At 41.9% G+C, this 21,985-nt stretch overlaps 1 protein-coding gene across 9 annotated transcripts in view; it reads left to right on the plus strand.

Annotated features, from left to right (window-relative positions):
- Positions 1-21,985, plus strand: part of CIT (citron rho-interacting serine/threonine kinase) — a 150,717-nt gene that overhangs the window by 101,023 nt on the left and 27,709 nt on the right. For 8 of the 9 annotated variants that reach the window (XM_037511067.2, XM_037511065.2, XM_037511066.2 and 5 more), the window contains 5 exons: positions 6,789-6,842; positions 12,843-13,040; positions 14,317-14,510; positions 16,488-16,623; positions 18,671-18,775. In XM_037511067.2, coding sequence (XP_037366964.1) covers positions 6,789-6,842; positions 12,843-13,040; positions 14,317-14,510; positions 16,488-16,623; positions 18,671-18,775 — 687 coding nt within the window. The remainder of the gene's footprint in view (positions 1-6,788; positions 6,843-12,842; positions 13,041-14,316; positions 14,511-16,487; positions 16,624-18,670; positions 18,776-21,985) is intronic. The other variant, XM_037511069.2, reaches the window with a different exon arrangement.

Raw genomic sequence — 21,985 nt, forward strand, 5'->3', positions numbered from 1 at the left:
CAAAGAAGATGCTTAGTGCTTTCTAGATTTTCCAGGACTTAAGCCAAGCTGAGATATTGATTGCAATTTAAGTTTTATTGTCTCTGAGGATACTCATTAATAATGGTGCTCCAATATTTGGCTGGGGAGAAATAGTCTTATCTGCTTATACTTTGCCCAGTTTCAAAATGAATGAAAGCAGATTGGAACGATATAAAGCAGTATAACAGGACAAAGTAAGAGAGAAAAAAAGTCTATAGAAGGAAAAAAATGGTGACAGGAATGAAATTAATATATACGGGTGTGTGTCAAGAAGACTTACATGCTTTCTGGATTTGGGTGGTTGGGGAGAGAGTCAGCCACTCAATGTAGCATTTCTTAGCTGCCAAAGTATACATCTAATGTCCATATTTAGTGCTCTGTGTATTAATAGTTCCCCCTGTGTGAGCCCCCAAGCTCTGAAAGAAAGGGGAAGAGGCAACACCAATCCCATCCATACTTGAGTCCTCACGGCGTGCCCAGTGCTGTTCCTTTAGCCCTTTTCTCCCTCAGGAATTGGGCTGTCGTTCCTCACATCTTTTTACTTTTGAGCAGGGAGAAGGACATATTTATCTCCCTGCTCTGTTGGAACTGGCAGGGACAGTGGTAGCTGTGCATCTTATTGTGCCTGTTTGGAAGGAGGGGGGTATAAAATAGAGCATGTGTCACTGCTGTTTATCTGTGGGGAAATTAGTCTTTAAATCCTGTCTTGCCGCTGTTTGGAATGTGCTGTGTCTAATGGCTGCTGGAAGCCTAGCACAGCAGCAAGTCACGACTTAATTTAGTCAGATGAAATCACTGCCTCAGAGCATCTTCTTAAAAAAAAAAAAAATGCAGAAGCAAACCTCCCTAGGCCTAGAATCTAGGGCTCTACTGTTCTTGTAGGCGAAGATGCCATGGAAAATAGGGCTTGTTCAAAATGATGGCAGAGATGTGCCCTCTGTCAAACAGCTGTTGGTAACCCCATCAGACGGGAATCCAAGCCCCATATCAGTTTGCTTCTGTTCAGTTTTGAGGCTGTGAGGGTTTTCTCACCCCTCCTTTTGATTATGTTCCATAAACCTGGTTATGGACTCCATGTGGTTGTTGCCTGAATGGATTTGTTGAATTTGTTCTGAAGAATGTATTTTCCACAAGAAAGTGCTCACACACACAGTTCTCTGACTCTCATTGTCAGAGGCCCAAGTTCAGACCCACCTCAAGCATCAATCAAATCAAATCACCTGGATCTGAAATGCTCTCCTAGGTTTGTGAGCTGCACAGCAGGCTGTTTTATCAATAAAAGGGAGTAGTCAAATGGACTGTTATTGCTTAATCCAAGAGGTGGCCCTCTCTTAGCCTGGGAAGGGGAGTAGTTAACCCTGTTTGGTCTCCACCACTGGGCCAAATTAGGGAGAGTGCAGTTAAATGTAAGCTCTCCTTGCAGAGGCTGGTGGGACGCCAGTGTTGGCCTTCCTTTCCCCATCCTGTCAGTTACAATTGCATGGAAATTCACTGGCCATTAAAAGATAAGATTGAACCAAGGTAGAGACCACCAGGAGAATCAACTTCAAGCAAAAAAGCTATGCTTTTAAGATGCTCGAGTGCTTAAAATTCCACCTGGACTTGACATTTAAGACCTCATATAATCCCTTCATCTTAGGAGGTGAATTCGCATACCTTAGCCACTACGGATGTGTGCTGTGATGTCAACTTTACACCAAATGGGGCCACGGGGCAGAGGTGTGCCATGGGTTCTGTGAACACCAGCGAGGACCCATGAACACATTTCATGTCTCTGCCCTTATGCTCTTTTACTGATTTGGTTAAATGACTGGTGTTGAATAATCAAGAGTCTAAAGCTGGAGGCAATAATGAGCAGCATCCTGGCTGAATAGCATGAAGATGGGATCCTAGAGTCATCCTCCTTGATTTGTCATTAATCAGTGCCTGCTCTCATTTTTTAAAACAAATATCCAACCTTGTATTTAATTAGTAAGCCATTGGCGGGACAGCCAAAATGTGAAACTGGGGCAGATTAGGTGACAGTCTGGTTTGGTGCCTGCCTTCACAGGGGTGGTGGGGATGGGTGCATGGAAATTGGAGTGTCCTAGAATGCTGGTTGTGGGGGCCAAAAGGGGGTCAGCCATCTCAACTAGTTTCCTTTCATCAGCTCTGCAGGTATTTTTTGTCATCAAGACTGCATTATAGGGCCTCCCCGGTGGCGCAGCGGTTGAGCGCTGGGTTGCGAAGCTGCCCATGGCCTCTGCGGTGCTGGTTGGATCCCCAGCTGCTCCCTGGCCACCGGAGGAGGGTCCCACATGGCGTGCAGACCTCTCCTGCCGCCCGCTGCTCCCCTCAGCAGTGTACTTCGGTCCTTCTGCCTGCTCTGCTCCCCGCTCTGGCTCTGGTGAATTCTCTCACCCTCCCGTGCTTCTGACTGTACCCAGTGCATGTATAAACAAAACAAACAAACAAACAAACAAATAAAGCATGCCTCTATTTAAAAAAAAAAAAAGCTGAAACCATACTATTAAAAAAAAAAAAAAGACTGCATTATAATCTTCTTTTCTTCTGCTTGTAACTTTCCTTAAAATTAGTGAAAGCTGGAGTACTCCCAAAGGAGAGCACCTCTCTGGCTTTCAGATTACAGCCTGTCTATTCCACCTTTCTGCCTCCCAAACCCTAGGTCAGTGGTTCTCAAAGTGGAGTCTGTGGTTGGCTGGTGGTCCCCAAGGTCAGATTATTTCCATAATAATACTAAGATGTCACTTGGAATTTTTTATGGTGTTAACATTTGTACTGACGATGCAAAAGCACTGTTATTTGAAGAGAAGTTTTTAAAAATTGAAAAAGTCTCTTAATTTTTAATGTGATGAATATGAGATATAGCCCACATAAAAAACTCCTTGGGGTCTTCAATAATTTTTAACAGTGTAAATATTCCCTGTAGCATCTAATTAGCACTTGAATATTTCATTGAGAGAATCAAAAGTTTGCTTGCCTGCTGTATTTTATTCTTCTTCAGCATACTATTGTGTGACCTTTTGCTTTTTTGTTCATTTGTTTTACAGCTCATTTCAAAGAAACATAGAGCATATGTTTCCTGCTATTTTCTTAGCAGAGTGGTTCAATGATTGTTAAACGCGTACAGCAGTCAAATTTTGTGTTTATATTTCATAGTCAATAACAAATCAAAAGCTGTAGTGATCATAACTCATAACATTATACCCTCAAAGAAGATTGCTATTTGATGTGTCAACATGGCCCAAAGACCTCATAAATGGTTACATTTAATGGCAATGAATCAGTGTCACTGATTGAAATTTCAGGCTATAGTTGAACAAGTAGATAATATGTGTGGTGTTATTTGGAAAGTTTGCTATAAATGAAAAAATGGAACAGGGCTTCTATCCCCGCATCTAGATCAGTGAGCTTTTCTATGATCACTGCTTAAGCTGGGAAAGCATTAACTCCACCCTTAGGTTCCTGTTTCTATCTTTGAGAGATTTCACACCAAATAGTTGTTTAGCTCAGGACTTGGCAAACTACAGCCATGGGATCAAATTCCGTCTGCCTCCTGCTTTCTGTAAATAAAGTTTTATTGGCACACAGCCATGCCCACTTATTTACATATAGTTTCTGACTATTTTTTGTGCAGTGACGCAGAGTTGTGACAGAGACTGGAGGGCTCTCAAAGTAAAAGTATTTACTATCTGGTGCTCATTTACTTTTGCTTCACGTCTGCTCTAGAGTTTATTAACCAAGGGCCTTATTCTTCTTCTAGGAAGAATCCTTGCCTTTTATCCTTGTTCTTGGTTTATCCTTGGTCTTCATGCAATGTAGATTGAATTGGATGGTCTTCAGGGCCAGGCTGCTGCTTGTCTGCTGCACAGATGAGACTTGTAGATGTCTATATTTCTACCCTGGATAAATAATATTATTTATTCCACTCAATAAATCTCTCATTGATTTTGGGCAAAAAGCAAATCAATTTTTGCAGAAAAAATATCATCTATTAAATTAGGTCATAAAAATACTGACTATTTGGGAAGTTGATTCTAAATGATAACTTTTTACTTATGAATATGACTGAGTCTGTCTGTGCAACTGTATTTTTTCCAGTGCTCTTCATTGTGTTCTGTAGATTTAAATTTCTGGTTGTCATTTTTTCCTTCCTGAAGGACTTCTGTGTAGAGGTGGAAAATTCCTTCAGCCTTTAAAAAACCTTTAGTTTATCCTTTTTTGAGAGATATTGTTGCTGGGTATAGAATTTTAGGTTGGCAGCTTTTTCTGGTGGGGTTTTGCTTCTCTCATTTCATCCACTACACATTTCAGGATTTTAAAGATTGTTCCACTGTTCTATCTTGTTCCCCACCTCCATGAGCCTTCTTGATGTGAAATCTCTGGTATTCTCTTTTTTACCTTCTGTATGTAACTTCTTTCTTTCTCTGGTTTGTTTTAATATTTTCTCTTTATTACTGATTTTAAGCAGTTTGATCATGATATTTTTAACTTAATTTTCTTCATATTTCTTACACTTGTGTTCATGGGGTTTTTTGCATCTTTAGTTTTATGGTTTTTATCAGCTTTGAAAAATTTGTGATAATTATTTCTTCAATATTTCTGTCTCATCCTACACTCTGTCAAGGAGTCTAATTACGTATATATGAAACTGAAGTTGTCTTATAGCTCATTGATATCTGTTCATTTTTTAAAGTAATTTTTCTTGTTTCATTTTGCATATTTTCTATTGCTGTGTCTTCAAGTTCACTAATCTTTTTTTCTGCTGTGTCTAGCCTGCTGTTACAAACTTAAAATATTTGTGGCAAAATAGACATTTTAGAAAGTAAATCACAACTCTAAAAGTTTTCACTTAGTTGTCTTATAGATGCTTTTATGGGGACAAATTTGTTTTGTTTCTAAGACAAGGACTATTTTTTACCTCTGCCCCAAATTGGATGCTTCTTTAGGCTTTCATAGTTAAACCCTTGATACCATAATCTAGCCTATCAAGTCAAGTCTGCTAGGGCATCCTTTCCTGGCACCTCCATCTCCATTAACAAGTCTTGTTACCTGTGCTTCCAAAAGTGATCTCAATCCCACTTCTCTCCATCTTCTGCTACCATTCTGCTCCAAGCCACCATCATCTTCCCTTGAAGATCGTGACAAGCTCCTCAGTGGTTTCTCTGTTCTTCATTTGTCCTGTTTCAATCTATTCTTCCACCATCATCTACAAAACATCAATCAGGTCATAACACTAGGCTTTGTAAAAGCTCCAGTGACTTCCAGTTGCATTTTGAATGAAATCCAAACTCTTTCCTAGCCCTTCAAGATTTCTTGTCCTTTACCAGTATCTTAGGCCACTTCTCCCTTTCCTTTCTGTGCTTTAGCCAAGTGGTTTTCGAAAATTGTTTGACCACTACCCACTGAACAGTACATTTTCCCTGTGTAAGAGAGAGTATATATTTCATTGATTTGAAGGTATCTAAAATTAGGATGCATCTTATAACCACAGCTATATATGGTTATGTAGTCATATACACACAAACTTGTCAGAGTTCAGTTAACTGCACCTGTTATTCTTAATGTTACATAAACTCATGATAAGTCTGACAATTGATAACACTTAACTTTGATGGATTAGGTATCTGAAACAAAAGTTTTCTATAATCTTTACTACTTAAGTTACCTTCTGATGTTTACTGCTCTATCCTGTTGATACCAGTTCATTGGAGGAAACAAAATAAAAGAAAAAAATCTAAACCAAACCAAAACAGCCCACTTGTCATGTTCAGTATTGGGTCACAACCTGAAGTTTGAAAAACTCTGCTGTAGCTTCTCAGGCCATTTTTTGTTCATCAGATCCACCAAACTGTTTCTACCCTTAAGGATTTTGCACATGCTGTCCCTTCTGCCCTTTCCTGGTCTTTGTTTGGCTGGTTCCTCATCTTGCAGGTTTCATTTTAAGTGTTTCCTCTTCAGAGAAGCCCTCCTTGACATTCCCATATAAGTTCCTTTCCACACTTGTTTTCCTGGGCCCTGTTTGTTTCCTTCATAGCATTTGTCACTATTTGTAATCATGTTCATTTTCTGTCTCCCTCACCAGAATGAAGATGTAGGCCATATTTACTCTATCTGACCACAATGTCTGATGTATAGTCATATAGACACATCACGTCATAGTTTGCATGCAAGATGTACTTGTCAAATGAATGAATGCTGCTGTTTTAGAGCAACTCTGTCCGGGAGAAAGCCTTTATATTTGCTTCAAGGTCACTGTGGGTTTCTGAATATCAGCATCTTTTGATTTAAAAAAAAAAAAAAACCTGACTTTGTCCTGGTTGTTGTCGTTTGTGTGTGTGTGTGTGTGTGCGCGCGCGCGTACATGTGTATTTTGGGTGTAGCCTAGAGGGTGGATGATGGTCAGTTAGAGGGAAGAGGGAAAGGTTAAGAATAGTGGAAAAGATAAATGAAGGGGAGTAAGAATTTCATCCTTTTTTTCCCCCTTTCCTCCTACTTGTCCATAGGTGTGAATATAAATGTTAAGTATATTTGTACAGGGTATGCATGTTGGTCAATTGTTTCTTACACAGCCTCTTGTTCTTGTAACTTTATTTCTCGTTTGGGGGTGACTTGATTAATTTGTTCTTTGAAAAACAGATGCTGGGAGCTGCGGCAGCAGCATTCTTGGCTTTCTAGGCAAATTGCTGTGCTCTTTATTTGACCCATAGCATGTCGAATTGTATTCTCCCCTATGAAAAATTTATAATCAACTTCTTACCTTTTAGGCACATAGAGATGAAATCCAGCGCAAATTTGATGCCCTTCGTAACAGCTGTACTGTGAGTATTAACCAAAGATGATTCAAATAACGTGAAACTAAAACTGAGAAGGACAAAGGGACATCTCTTTATAATAGCAGTGACTGAATTTTGATACAATCTTTTGGCTCAAAGCAGTTAATGCGGTCAAACTGATTTGCAGTTTCTGAGTCCTAGATAACTAGTTTCTTGGGTTTCTGCCAATTTGAAAATTTTAAAGCCATTCTTTATGTTTGGGGGAAGATAATTGGAATAGTCAAAATAATTCTCACTGCAGAACAACTAATAGGTTTCAGTATCTGCAACATAACTCCCAAGGCAGCTCCCCTGCCCTCCTCAATGTAGAAGGTTCTAAGGCTAGCCCACTGCCCAGATGTTGGGGCAGTTATAGCTGCAAGGTTTCTGCAGCCTGCCACCTCTGCAATGAGTTCTTCTGTGGATCTAGAAATGTTAACTTCTTAACAGGAAAAATCTGACTTTCTAACATGCAAATTCAAAAATTAGGGCTCTTTGGGACATGTTACATATATCAAAAGAAGAAAATTCTCTGAGCAGATAAACATCAGGCAAAGATTATATAATAGGGTAGGCTCAGTGGAAATTCAAAGTCTATTTGTGATCAGAACAAAGGACTGGAACGGGGCAGTATCCTTATCCATGGCTCCACTCCCTTCTTTGGTCAGTCTTCATTGAGCTTGTCTCCATTTGTTTTATTTGCATCTGAATTTCCAGAGTCAGCTGCCAACCACCACATGCATATTTTATTTTCTGGTATAATAGCCTTTCTTTCCTTCTTGCCTGCTATGCATAGGACATCAAGTCCCAATGATATATGCTCTCCTCCCTCTTAATTCAGGTGTAGAATGTATACAGTGAAGTGCCTAAAGTGCACAGACCTTAAGTATACAGCTCAATGAAAATTTTACATGTACAGACAATGGTGTCACCACAGAATTGATTAAAATACAGAACATACCCAGCGCCCAATAGCTTCCCTCATGTTTTCTTTTTCATTAGCATCCTTTGCCTAAAGATAACCTCTGTGCTGACTTGTGATACCTTAGATTAGTTTTGCCTATTCTTGAACGTCACATGAATGAATTATACAGGATGTGCTCCTCTGGGTTTTTTATTTGCTTAAGTTGTCTGTGAGTGTCATTCATGTTGTTGTATCCATTAAAATTTGTTCTTTTTCATTACTGTGTAGTGTTTCCAGTGTACAGAACTGAAGTTTGTTTATCCATTTGCCTGTTGATGGACCTTTGGATGGTTTCTGTTATGAGTATGGCTGTTAGAAAACATTCCTGTATAAGTCCTTTGGGGGTAATAAACACTTGCTTCTGCTGAACACATGCCCAGGAGTGGACCATCTAGGTCACGAGATGTGCCTATTTGAATCTAGTAGATACCAAGCAGACAGATTCTTGAGCTGTATTTCCCACGCTGGGGGCAGGATCAAGGAGGCACTTTGATTTCCTCTATCTCGTCTCCCTTCTTGGAAGAGTTGATGCTTTCTGTTCCTCTACTCCTTTTGCCCTCCGTTTTAAGTTTTCATTTTCTTGGTTTCTTATTTTACACAAGAGTTGTTTGCTTCTGTTACATATACACTTGTAAATTACTGCACACGATGCAAATCATTTTCTGACTGCTTTTTTTGTATTACTTATTTTTTCTAAACAATCTTGAATGTATTTTAAATGTGTATACCAGTGATCCTTCATCTGGCATTTTCTTTTCTCCTTCTTTAAGTCTTTTGGCATAAGAACTTTAAAAAATTTTTTTTGGTAGCTCTATTGAGGTATAACTGGAGAACAATATACTCATGAGTTTTGAAATGTATATACCCTGCGAAATGCACTAAACAATCAACATATCCATCACCTCAAAAGTTTTCCTTTGTAACCCACCCTGTGGGTTGTGTTTTTAAAATTGGAAGTTTTGTTTTAATAGAATATACCAATATGTAGCTTGAATTTGGTTATTTTCATAACTTACATAACTTTCAGTTTCTCTTTATCCCTCTAATTCTCTCTTTCTGGAACAGGGACTACTAGTCTTTGCTTTTCTCATTTCTGGCATTCTGTGGCGAAGCCTCCAGGGGGCCTATCCAATTGCAAGGGTGGGGGACCCCACTACTTGGCTAATACAGCTGGGTCGCTTTTTGATCCCGACCACACATTCTGGAATTGGGAGACTCGGTTCGGTTTCTAAAATGGCTTCTTGGTAACTTGTGTAATATTATCCTCCCAATCCTCTGCTGCTTTATCTGTAAGATGGGCTGATGTTGTATATCCTCAAATCCAATATACAATCAATCATAAGGTGAAAATTTATTTGATAAGTGTTGTTAGGGGGCTGGGTGAGGGAATAAAGATAGCGGCTTAGTTCCAGTATACATTCATATTTCAGAAGCAGTAATACTTAGGAAAACTCTGAGTGTAGAATTAGAAATTTGGTAATGATACCTGCCTCCTGGGGTTCCTGCAAGAATTAAATGAGATGATGCATCAAAGTGTCTGTACAGGACATGATCCATAGAAACTGATGAACAGCCTTGGTTGCTATTATTGTTTCACTATATTGGATTTAGGATATGATCTTTAGAAAATGGCTCAGCTGCTTAAAAAATGTTTGAAAATCACCACTTTAGAACAACAGTTGGCAGCAATAGTGATCTTGATTACACTTTCGCAAGTGCAAAGGCTACTTTAAAGACTTCAGAAGAACGTGATAAATATTCCTTTTTACTGGTGCTGCCCAAGATTGGGTCAGCTAGGAAGTGTCATCTTCATTACTAGGGGGAGCGCCTGTAATCACTCAATTGATAGGGGCTACCAGGTAGCAGCTTCTCAAGTGCTCATGAACAGTAAGATTTTCAAGCTCAGGCCAGTTCTATATTTTGAAGAGATTTATAAAAAGGATTTGATTCAATCTGGCACCTAAAACCCTACCTAAGTCTGTTTTGGAGGGGAGTTGGTGGGCAAACATATGACACAGTTTTAATTATGAATCAATCTGTCAGCTATAAGATTAAAAATAAATAGCATGCAAATAGCTTCCTTCAGGAAAGAGCCAGGCATTAAAATAGGACTTGAGCCCAGTGTCTGTTAGCCTGATGCTCATTATCTGACTGGTTTCTTCCCCGCTCTGTGCCATAGACATCGACCTGGTATTATTCCCTCTGCTGTCTCCCTAGGAGGTGGGAGAGTTTAACATCCATTTCTCAGAACCAGGTTAGCATAAAAGCCTTGAAAAGCAGCAGAGAGGCCCAAATAGATTTTTTTTTTCTGTTTGGACACTGAGTAGATAATTTCCCCCCTCCCATTCTTGTTTTCTGTTACAACTGCACCCAGATCTCTTATATGCAAAAGCACCGTGTAAGAAAACTCAGCAGGCCCCTGCATCAAGCTGTCTCCCTCCTCTTTTCTAAGGCTACGATGGAGTCAGCCTTTCCATTTATCTGTTTATCTTCTGTCCTCAGGGTGGAAAGATTAACAGACTCTTAATATTAAACAGATCATTTGCCCCTGGTGTGGAGAGACTGTAGCCAGGCCCATGAAGTAGACCTAACAATTTTCCTTGCATACACTACCTGGTCCAAAATCACAAATTTCCTGTTTTTATACTTATAAGCTATGCCACAAGTCATTTTACTATCTACAAACCCAATAATGTGTGTAAGGGCATGGCTAACACTTTATACACAAATCCAGTGACCTGCAATAGCATCACAAGCTAAACCCGTTGTGCTGGAGCAGAAAGAATATATAAAACGTCTGAGTGAACACTGCTTTAAGAGGGCTTAGGAGCACTACCTCAAAACAAAACCCAGCTCCTGTCAACTGGGCAAAGTAGAAAGGACAAAATATAGAAGCAACAATCACAAACTGGAAATAGAAATCAGAGAGGCGAGACCCTGTGATAGCCAGACCTCCACAGGGCCCAGGAGGTCCCATCCTGCTCTCTGGCCATCTCCCTTGAAAAGGCAGCATCTGGGGCCTTGTTCACCTTTCTCAAGTGTTTCTTCCTTAGCACTTTGTAATCTAGTTTTGGGAGGAGGAGAGGTGATAGAAATGGGCTTATCATACATTCATGTGGTTTTTTTTTTTTTTTCCCTTTTCGTGAGTCAAAGAAAGGAACTGAGCCCCTGAAGTCTTCATTATGTCTTGGCTTCGCCAGTGAATCTGTCTCGGAATGACAATGACAGTTCCTCTGTGAATGGACTTTCAGTAGCCTGTTTGCTCCCTGTGGTGCTCCTCATCTTGGTCATTCATTTTTATCCCTGGCACTTCACTATATTTTAAGGTAGAAGAGGATGCAAGAAAATTCAAAAAATCAAAGCAGTAGGAACAGAAGGAGTCAATTTAGTATTTACCTCCATGGCACAGATGAAGAATCCAGTGCTGCAGAACTCAATGTGATTTATCTGGAGTTCCAAAACCCATGCTTCCCAGCCAGCTTGCCTCAGTCTTGTTGTTTTTGAAAGTTCTGGAAGGATGCACAATATGGGGCAAAAAAAAAAAAAAAAAAAAAAAAGGAGATATTTGCAGTATAGGATGAAACTGAGTCTTAAGGGATGGTTTACTATACTTAAGAGACCAGTTGTTGACCTACTGGCTGTTGTTTATTCATTGTTTCTAATTTTAGGAGATTTCACCTTGTTGCTAAAATGGGGATACAGGGATTCCTAGTAGGTATTACTCACTGCTGGGAATGGCAAAGTTGCAGTTTTTTCCCCCGATATAAAAGGAGTCTTAGCTAAGAACCTGGCCACATAATCTCTGCCCCCCACCCTCTTGTTGCCCACAGTGCCTCAGACCTGTACATTAGGAATTAACATGGCTTTTTGACATTAAAATACAATTACTAGACCATTTAATACATTAAAAGCTTATCAGCTCAGTTAACAAAGTGGAAATCTGTGTTTTCTGAGCCACACTGAATAAATGTATTTAATTGATGTTCCTGCATTCTGTTTCTGGGAAGATTTGTTTTTAATTGATCATCTAAAGGAGTTAAAATAGGAAATTAGTCAGGAAAACAGTGGCAACATTTCAAAACCTAATTCTTAGCTGGGTTTGAAAATGGAAACAATGAATAACTGTAGGCTTAAAGGCATTTCCTTTTAATTTATTTCTTTTGTTACATAAAATTTAATTTATTGCCTGCACGCCTCATTCCGACTATTAGGAAATTGCCCTTAAACTCCTAGAGTATTATATGTAAAAGCTCTCTGCAAACGCTGATACTAAACCTTAACCAAGAGAATAGGAAAGCTAAGTGTACTGAAATGGAAGTCGTTCTGCCATTGAGCAGGGAAATAATTTTGCAAAACCTGATTAAATCTCTCTCTTGGTAAAATGACAATTTCATATACACGCCTTCCCATTTTCTGATAGCTGACTGTATAATAAAAGCCATTAAGGTGATGCCATAGTACAGTATTATATTTTTGGGATCATTCCGGGCTTCTGTTAAAATTTTTTCTTTTGTTGTATGAAATTAAATTTATTATCGGAGATATTATTAAAATAACTCTTAGTGTCCTTCTCTACCAGTCTTCCTTGACAAGAACTTTATTTTGCTTTCTAAGACTCTCTCCAATTACAACGTCCTATAGCTGCTGTCCGGGCGTTTTTAGCTTCATTAACTGATGGTGATACCAGTCTCTTTATTCTCCCTCTTTCCTTAATTTGCTTTTTCCACATTACATTTTTGTCCATTAACTTGACCTCATTTCAAGCGACCCTTTTCATACAGCAGTCACCTTTGATTGATTTACTTTTGTTTTCCGATCGCATCCTGAGTTAGAAACGGAGACTTTTCCTTTCTCCCACGGTGGGTGTGTTCGCGCCGTGCGGGTGGATGTGGGCACTGGGTCTGGCTCTGAGGTTGGCTAGGCAGACGCGGGAGCCACACATTGTCAGTGCCGTGCAGGTTCAAGCATCGACGGCTCTAGAAGCAATCTCTCCTTGAAAATTGGCTTGCTTGGTATGTAACCAGATTCCTTTCCTCTTCTAGGTAATCACAGACCTGGAGGAGCAGCTGAACCAACTGACTGAGGACAACGCTGAGCTCAACAACCAAAATTTCTACTTGTCCAAACAACTCGATGAGGCTTCCGGCGCCAATGATGAGCTGGTACAGCTGCGAAGCGAAGTGGACCATCTCCGCCGCGAGATCACGGAGAGGGAGATGCAGCTCACCAGCCAGAAGCAAGTAAGGACAGTGAACAGTGTCTTGGGGGATTGAGGGGTGGGGGTGTGGTGTGTGTCAGGTCCTAATGTTACTTCAATTAAAAAATAATTTATTAAAAACAGAAAAACACACAATGGGGCCTCCCTGATGGTGCAAGGGGTTTAGTCTCAGCACTATGAAGCTATTGGCAGCCACTGCAGCACGAGTTCAATCCCCAGCCAGGGAGCTACCCACATGGTGCATCAGACCTCTCCTGTCTCACCTACTCCTCCCCTCAGCAGTGTATTTCAGTCAGTATACCTGTTCTGCTCCCTATTCTGTCTCTGGTGAATCCTCTCAACCCCCCACTTCTGGCCTATACCCCAGCTCTTCTATGCATAAAAAAATAAAATAAATCTTAAAAAAAAAAAAAAAGGTTTCTGGAGCACTCTGGTCCCCTTTGGAGTATAGCGAGTGCCTGAGGCATCTCTCCCCAGGGTCCAGAGACAGAGCCTGTCTCGTAAATGGGCTTGTTTTTTAATATTAATTTTGATGTAAAAATTTTTTTCAAATTAAATGCCATTCTTTGGTAGGCCAGAGAGTGCGACTTGATTTTTTTTCCCCGAACAATAGCAGAGAGTATTATTAGCAGACTGACTACTGTAAGAAAGATTTTAAAAGTTTTTCAGGTAAAAACGATACTACTGGGAAGAAACGTTGATCTATACAAATGTAAAATGTACCAGACGGGCATAAGTGAAGCAAATATCAAACTCAAGTCTTAAATGTCTTCAAAGTCCACCGATTGTCTAAAGTAAGAATGGTAGCAGTGTGTTGGGGGTTGTAGTGTTGGTGAAAGTAGGATGTGGCAAAACTGGCAAGGAAGATGGGATAGAGGGGCAGGAGGAGTCACCGTTAGGGAGCCTTCATCACACACATAGTGGTATAGGTTATATGACATAGGATATAATTCATTTAAAGAACCACATAGTGATCTCTGTGATAAACTCTACGGCAAGAGAAGCAAACCTTACATTCACAAAAGCCTGGCCACGAATATTTTGGGGGGAGCCACTTGCATTTTTAGAATGGTCTCTTGCTCCGAGCCCAGCTTTCCTGGGTCCTGCCTGTCTGATGGGTGCAGAAATGGCCCTGCCGCCATTCTTGTCTGGTCCTCTCTGCCCATTGAAGAAAGGGGTAGAGCTACATTTCAGATGGTAGTTAGAAATGTGTGCTTTTCTGCCACGCATCTCACAAGCATAACATCCAGGAAATCTGTGTGTGCTGTGAGACACAACTCTGTGGCACTGATTTGCAGACGATGGAGGCCCTGAAGACCACCTGCACGATGCTGGAAGAACAGGTCATGGACCTGGAGGCCCTGAATGATGAGCTGCTGGAGAAGGAGCGGCAGTGGGAGGCATGGAGGAGCGTCCTGGGCGACGAGAAGTCCCAGTTTGAGTGTCGGGTTCGAGAGTTACAGAGGATGCTGGACACCGAGAAGCAGAGCAGGTGGGACTTGCTGTTTGTCAAACACCAGGGACAGGTGACCGCAGCAGGCTACCCCTGAGAGTTGTGGGCGGGGTCCAGCCATCCCGGCCCACCCGGGACTGAGACATTCCAGTGCTGACTCTGGGGTTGTGCGTCATCCTAGTTGTGCACACGCCAGGCACTGGCTGCAGAGTCTGTGGCCCTAACTGGTGTCCATTTACCCTGTGCAAAGGCCTGGAGTCAGCAGGGCATGCATCTTGATGCTTTCTCTGCAGAAACCTTCCTTCAGGTTTGTTCCCATTGTGACCCCATAGTGAGACCATCACCCTTTTAATGCTGATGACGTGTAATGCTGTGGACAGTGTGGGGTGCACAGCTGTTGTGGGGGCCATCCTGGATGTTGTAGGTTGTTGAGCAGCATCCCTGGTTTGTGCTCCCTAGATGCCAGTAGTAACCCCCTCCTCTACTTGGTAACTACTGAAAATGTCTCCAGATACTGCTCAATGTCCCCTGCAGGGCAAAATTGCCCCTGGTTGAGAACAAATGCTCTGTAAGAATAGTTTAGATTTTTTTTTCTTTCTCAGTAGAAAACAGTATTAAGTTCAGGCACTACCTCTTCTCTGCTTTCCGCAGCTACCCTAGCCAGAACCCCCTTCCTGCTGGGGCCCCAGCAGTGCCCATTTTTTGCTGCACAGGTCTAGGGGGTGCTGTTCACAGTGAAGACATCACAGATTTGTATCTTATTTATGACAGTTTTAGAGCTCACCTAGAAAAGTGTTTCATTGGAACAAAATTGGTACATTATGGCAATTTTAGCAGCAGACCTTGAAGAATAGGTGCTTCATTCCAGTCTGCACAGAGGCACTATATGGGCTGATGTAAGGCCCATAGTTTCACCTCTCATAGGTGAATCACGTCCATCCTCCATGCCCCCCCTACTCTTACCTTCCTCCAACACTTGCCTTGCTCTGTGTTCCAACCCCTTAAGGAAGACAATCTACACACAGACACAGTTATCATTTAACTGGACTCCTTGGACTCATTTGGGTATTTCCCATGTTTACTTGACCATAGCAGACGCAAGTCAATATGTGGGGTTCATAATCTGTGCTAAGTCAGTTAAGCTAGAAAAGATTGGAAGCAAAAGATGAGAACCCTTAAGTTTGGAAAGAAACTGCCAGAAGTATTCTTCTTTGGGATTTCCTCCCACTCAGGAAATATCCTCCCATCAAGAAATATACAACCACAATGGCGGGGCCACAGCGTGGGCTGTGCTTAAGGGAGGCATTTCATGTCTGCTTTTGGGGCACTTGTGAAAGATCTGGGCTTCCCCCCCCCCCCCATCTTGGTGTTATGTGGGATATTGAGATGAGTAAAATACAGATCTTAAGTCTGGTCCTCAAGAGGCTAAGCATCTTGGGGAGGAGCTATACTACGCATTTAAATATTTACCACCCTGACTAGAGGATGGAATGAGTAGGAGACCAGTAAGATTATACTTTGGATACAGAGCAAGGAAAGGTTGCTTCTGAGAGGAGAAGTTGGGAAGGGTTCTGTAGATGACACAGCCTTTGAGTTTATCCCTGAAGGCTGAGGAAGACTAAGTTTGTAGGGTATGGAAGGAGAGTGTTGCTGGTGGAGATTGTCTGGTCACAGTGTGGACATTGCAAGACATAATATCTCAGTGGGCAAAGGGAAGTGATTTTTTTTTCCAGTTTGCTCTAGTTCTCCTATTGTCTAACCTTATTTACAGACTCACAGGAACTTGACCTCCTTAAGAGTATTTTCACCCAAGGCCCAAAGTGGGTCAAATCTTCACTCTGTCAAATCTTAAGCTGTCAAGAAGCAAGGCCTAACTTGGAACTAGGGCTAGGGTTGGGCATCTCTCCAGCCCATGGCCTGTTTGGTTGCTTGTTAAGATGAGAGACAGGCCAGCTTCCTCTCTCCAGGTTGGCAGTGATGGGGCTTCTGAAACGGGGGCCTGTGATTTTCCGGCAGGGCCAGAGCCGATCAACGAATCACTGAGTCGCGCCAGGTGGTCGAGCTGGCTGTGAAGGAGCACAAGGCCGAGATTCTCGCTCTGCAGCAGGCTCTCAAAGAACAGAAGCTGAAAGCCGAGAGCCTCTCCGACAAGGTCGGCACCCATCTCTTTTGCCCTTTAGGGCATTTTCTTTTCCTTCTGTTAGAAGGCAGGCTTGTCACAAATTCAGGCGTAGCCCTGGTTCAGCTTGGTTCATGAGCAAAGTTCACTCAGGTCAATGCTTATGTTTCATGTGGGACAGCTTGGCTGGCAGTGCCCGGGTGATGGCCGCTGGGTTCCCATGGTTGGTCAGCTACTTCTTAGCATCTGCCTGTCTGGGCCCTTGAAGCCTGAATTTTGATCCGGGCACACAACTCTCTTGTTTTCTGGCACTTGATTTCTACAAGGCTTTGTGAATTTTATGTCTCGCGTCCATAGGAAGAGCCTGGTGGCAGGACTAATGCCTGCTGTGCGCTGCAGTAACAGGCAGCCCAGCCTCTCTGGGTTCCGAGTCCAAGGACACCACCAAGGCCTCAGTATTCACATCCGAAACACACAAATCCTGTCCACATGGCATCTGCGCAAAATCACATGTGTGAGTCAGGGATCTTACCTAATAGTCATGAAAGGATTCAGTGTAGGCACTTTGTTGTTTTAGACAACAAAGGTGAACACCAGAAGTGTTATGTGTACACACAAACACACATACAGGGCCTTCCTGGTGGCACAGGGGGTTAAGCACAGCACTATGAAGCTATCCGCAGCAACTGCAGCACCAGTTCGATCCCCGGCCAGGGAGTTACCCACATGGCGCAGCAGACCTCTCCTGACTTGCCCGCTGCTCCCCTCAGCAGCGTATTTCAGTCAGTCTGCCTGTTCTGTTCCCCACTCTGTCTCTGTTGAGTCCTCACACTCCCTACACCTCTGGCCTGTACCCCAGCTCATATGCATAAATAAATAAATCTTTTAAAAAAATCAGTACTCTCACACATTCTTTCACATACATACATCCAGTCATCTGAATGTTGTATAACTGTTAGTTCACAATTATAAAAGTTATTTGGAATAGTTGTGGGAGATAAAGAAACCACAGTAAAGCAAAGGGAAAAATGACCAATGATCCGTCACCGGTGAGTTACCGGTGAGTTCATGCCATGTTTCAGCATACACACACCCACACACATGTTTATAAACTTAGGTTCTTACTGTATAAACACTTTATATCTTGTTTTAAAAACATCATGTAACAAGGGCTTTTCCTGGGTTCTTGACTATTTTTTGAATATGTCGTTCTAAAAACATCAGTGTCGTAGTAACTATTTTAATCATTCCACCTGTGTGGGAAACTTGAGCTTCCCAGGTTTTTTTTTTTCCTATTATACATAACACTGTAATGAGCATAAATCTTTATGGACCTCCATGATTACTTTCTTACCAGAATTTCATAGAAATAAGGTGATTGGATGCAAGGCTCAAGCTGCCACTCAGGAACATGCCTGATTTCCTGGGGACTGACTTACAATGTTTTTTAAGCAAGAAGAAAGTAAATATGTTATTTAGAGATGAGTGATCCCTTTTGCATTCTAACTTGAGTATTTTTTCTCTGTCTGGCTTTTAAAGGATTCTGTAGCAAAGTCCTTCCCCACCTTTGAGACTACAGATAGTCTGATGCCATCTTGTCTCAATGGCTGGTAACGCAGGACACTTCTCTCTTCTTATGTCCTGCCAAACTGCTATCTTATACATGTCTAGTAAGGGCCACTCTCTCCCTTTGTGATGGGAGGTAAGGTCTTTGAGAGCTCTTGTCTACCCCTTCATCCCCAAAGCCCTAGTGCTGGTCACTCGTAAGTGTTCAGCAATAGTCACTTAAATTCAGCCAAAGCATAACAGAAAAATCAATTCTTAAACAGTCATTGTCTCAGAACCTGGTGTGGCTGTAGATCTACATGTGCACATAACCCACATTTACATCATAGAATATCCCATATCAGACTGACCTGTGATGTGGACTTCTGTGGTAAACTTTTAAAAAGAACATATATGTTCTGACCTTTAAGCATTGGTGATTCTTTCTGTATGAAGGTTTGTGGCTATTCGCAAAGGTCATTAACTTCTAACTGTCCTCAATGTGGTATCATGGCCATTTTCCCCCAATGTCCAGCTCAATGACCTGGAGAAGAAACATGCCATGCTTGAAATGAATGCCCGGAGTTTACAGCAGAAACTGGAGACGGAACGAGAGCTCAAGCAGAGGCTTCTGGAGGAGGTGGGTGCTGGACATCTGGCACGAAGAGCCAGGGGGATTTTGAAAGTGGTAATCTGTTGTGTTCAGGTGGTTAGATCCAAGTGAGACTTTCAGAATGTTCGAGGCAGGGTAACGTGGTCATTAATGCTTTCTTGAAGGCATTTAGCGAAACAAATGTGTTGTAAAGGCCGGTGGGTCTCTGTCCTCTGCATCCTCCCCTGTAGTACCGTCTAGACTGTGGGACTTGGTGAACATGTGCCAAATGGTAGTTTATTAAATATACGGGTGAATGGATATTGAGTTAAACTGTTCTTTAGAGTTAATAGCCAAAGGATATCAAGTTTACAGGCAGAACATCCATGCAAATTAGCTTTGCACAGAGCAAAGACTTGATCAGATTAGGAAGACTGCCAAATTTCATGAAGATTTTTGAACATTCAGTTAATTTGATTAAAAAAAAAATTGTGTCCTGCTTTTGAGACATAATATGAATAGCTTACATTGATCTCCTGGACCCAGCCCTCATGTTATTTCCTGGATCTTTTAACAGAATTCCTAAAATCACTTATCTAAATTGATGACTGCAACCCACTTCCAAATAAAACCCTGTATCTTAAATGGCTAAAGATGATGCTCTTGTTCATTAGAACCAACCTTCCAGAAGAAACACACTTTGTAAAGATATTTAAGGAGAATTTCCATTCCAACAGTGTTCTGTTTAACCCATAATGAGCCTGAACCCACAGTTCAAGTAACCGGGTTACCTGTTCTGGTTAATTGAGGTTTCATGGTATGATACCCACAGCTGCGGAGGGGTTCTGCTGATAGAAATAACACTGCTGTGCATTTAAGTTTGAAAAATATGGTGACCATTTTGCAGGTGAGTAAGAAATGTTTTATAGACTGAGACTCTAAAAACTACAGGGGGAGTCTGGGAAAATTCAGGAGAGGATGGTAGTGATGGTTGCAGAAGAGTATGATTTGTACTTAATGCTTAAAAGTGGCTAAGGTGGTCAAGTTTGTGTTACATATATAGGTGTGTATTGTGGATAAAGGTGTATATGGGGAGAGTTTTATCACAATAAAAATTTCTTTAATTAAGTTAATTTTATATAATTTTATATATTTAAAGGCCCCACACACACGAGTGGGGCCTTTACTAAGGGCAACTCTAAAAGTACTAATGAAGTTTAAAAATCTGCCTGGTGGTTGAATAGAGAAATACAGCCTTTTCTCTGGAGTGAATCGGCAATGTCCTCACTGTGGGCCCAAGTTGGAAACAGAAGGAACAAAAATAATCAGTGCTCTCGCCTGTCCTGTTTCCCTCCCGTGGAAGGAGAATTGGCCCTGACAGCTCAGTTCTTTGGTCCAAGGTTACTTGGTGAGTCAGTGACAGCACTAGGAATAGAAGCCGGGAGCCTGATTCAGTCCCCTCGTTCTCACTTCTGCACCACATGAGAACATTTCCAATTTCCCAGTGCGTAACGCACAGATTTTGAGCACAGGCATCTGGCTGACATTGAGTTTGAGACAGAGTTCGCTGACAATTGAAACCTTTATAATACAAAGAACTACCTTTGTTGTGCGCAGTGTGGCTGGGGTCTTCCTTGTGCTGTGTGCTCTAGCAGCATGTGACTAGGGCTTCTGTACATCAGGTACAGGTACACCCTCTTTGTTAGGTCTAGACACCTGTATGGTGGGGCTGGAGTCGGGCTCCAAGTTGGAAAGAATTTTTTGGTGTCATCTAAATTCCCAGCACTGACCTCTCTTCCTTTTACCCCTGTCCCTGGCAGATTTTACTAATGAATCTCTCTCCCAAATCTTTCCTTTTGAGTCCAAAATGACCTCAGAAGGCATTTTAAAGCCACTGCTATTCCATTGGCTATAAAACCTGAGGTGAAAGTCCATTTGCTATTCCTCTTCCAGTTGGTATCCTGTATGAGGTTGAGAACCCTCACAGCTGGGCCTTGCTGAGCTGCGGCCTATGTACCACAGTGACTTTGGACATCCAGCTCATCTCCCAGCACCTCTGACTGCTAGGAAGGCCTCGTATTTTGAACTAAAGACTGTAACTTCCACCCATGGGGTCTGCTCGGTCAAAACATTTAGAAATAGAGCCACCTGTATTTCCAACCCAAATGGGAGATTAATATTGATTAATAACAAGCTACCTGCTTATTAATCAAAATAATGCACATTTATTTAGCACTTACTATGTGCAGATGCCTTTCTGAGTCCTTTACAGAAACTGATTCATATAGTCCCTGTGACAGTTCTGTGAAACAACTATGTTCCTTATCTCCATGACAGTTGATTTGGTATCTAACTAGCTTTCCTGTTCTAAGTCACTTTTTCTTTTCTAAATGAAGCATTGCAAGTCCCTAAGTGTGGGGTTTTCATTTTGAGTAGGTTGATCTTTCCAAAGAGAGTTTCAGGAAGTCTGCATGGTCCAAACATCTCAGAATACGGTGGGGCTCCTCCACCTCTGTCCTGGGCCTCAGAAACCTCTGCCAGTGACTGGGGCTCTCAGAGCTTCCTCACACTGTTGACACCATTGACCTGGTAAAACTCACCACTTGGCTGCCACGTGTTTTTTTCTTAAACATCCTTATGTTATTTGTTCAGTGGAAGTTTTAAAAAACGTCATCCTTTCGAACATTCTGTGGTTGGTTTGGACCCGTCCTTCCAGCCACCAGTCTCATTTCACAGCTGGTTCTGTCATCTGTTTCCTTCACACTCCCTCACCGTCCACAGCCCCCCTCAGGAATGGGGGGCTCTCAAAACGCAGCTCAAGCCTGCCCTTTGGCATGGCCCCGGAACAGCCTCCACTTGCTTCTCTCTGGGAAGCAGGTAAATAGTTTGGAACAACCCTCCATTGAACACAAATGTCACTCTTGTTTTTTATTAGAGTAAATAAGCAGCCTCTTTCTTGGAAAGCTAATGGGCAGTCGATGTGTTATTCTAGAGAAATATTTTGGGCTTGGCTGTCACCAAATAGATCGCTATCCCCGGCACTTGTTTCTCTGCTTCCTGCCTAGTAATTAATGTTGTCCTAAAATAGTGGGAAGAAACGCAAGAGGATAATTTGCAGAGGAAATCACTTGTGCTTCTCGGGCTTGGTGACATCGTATTAGAGGTTATCTTAGCTATTTTCTCTTTTTCTCTTTGTATTTCAGAGGGAGGTTGTGGTTTGATTCAGAAATTCCAGGTTGGCACACAGGCCAGGGCGTT

Source organism: Talpa occidentalis, unplaced genomic scaffold, assembly GCF_014898055.3.
Source record: "Talpa occidentalis isolate TD23 unplaced genomic scaffold, MPIMG_talOcc4v2.1 talOcc4.14, whole genome shotgun sequence".
Lineage (NCBI taxonomy): Eukaryota > Metazoa > Chordata > Mammalia > Eulipotyphla > Talpidae > Talpa > Talpa occidentalis.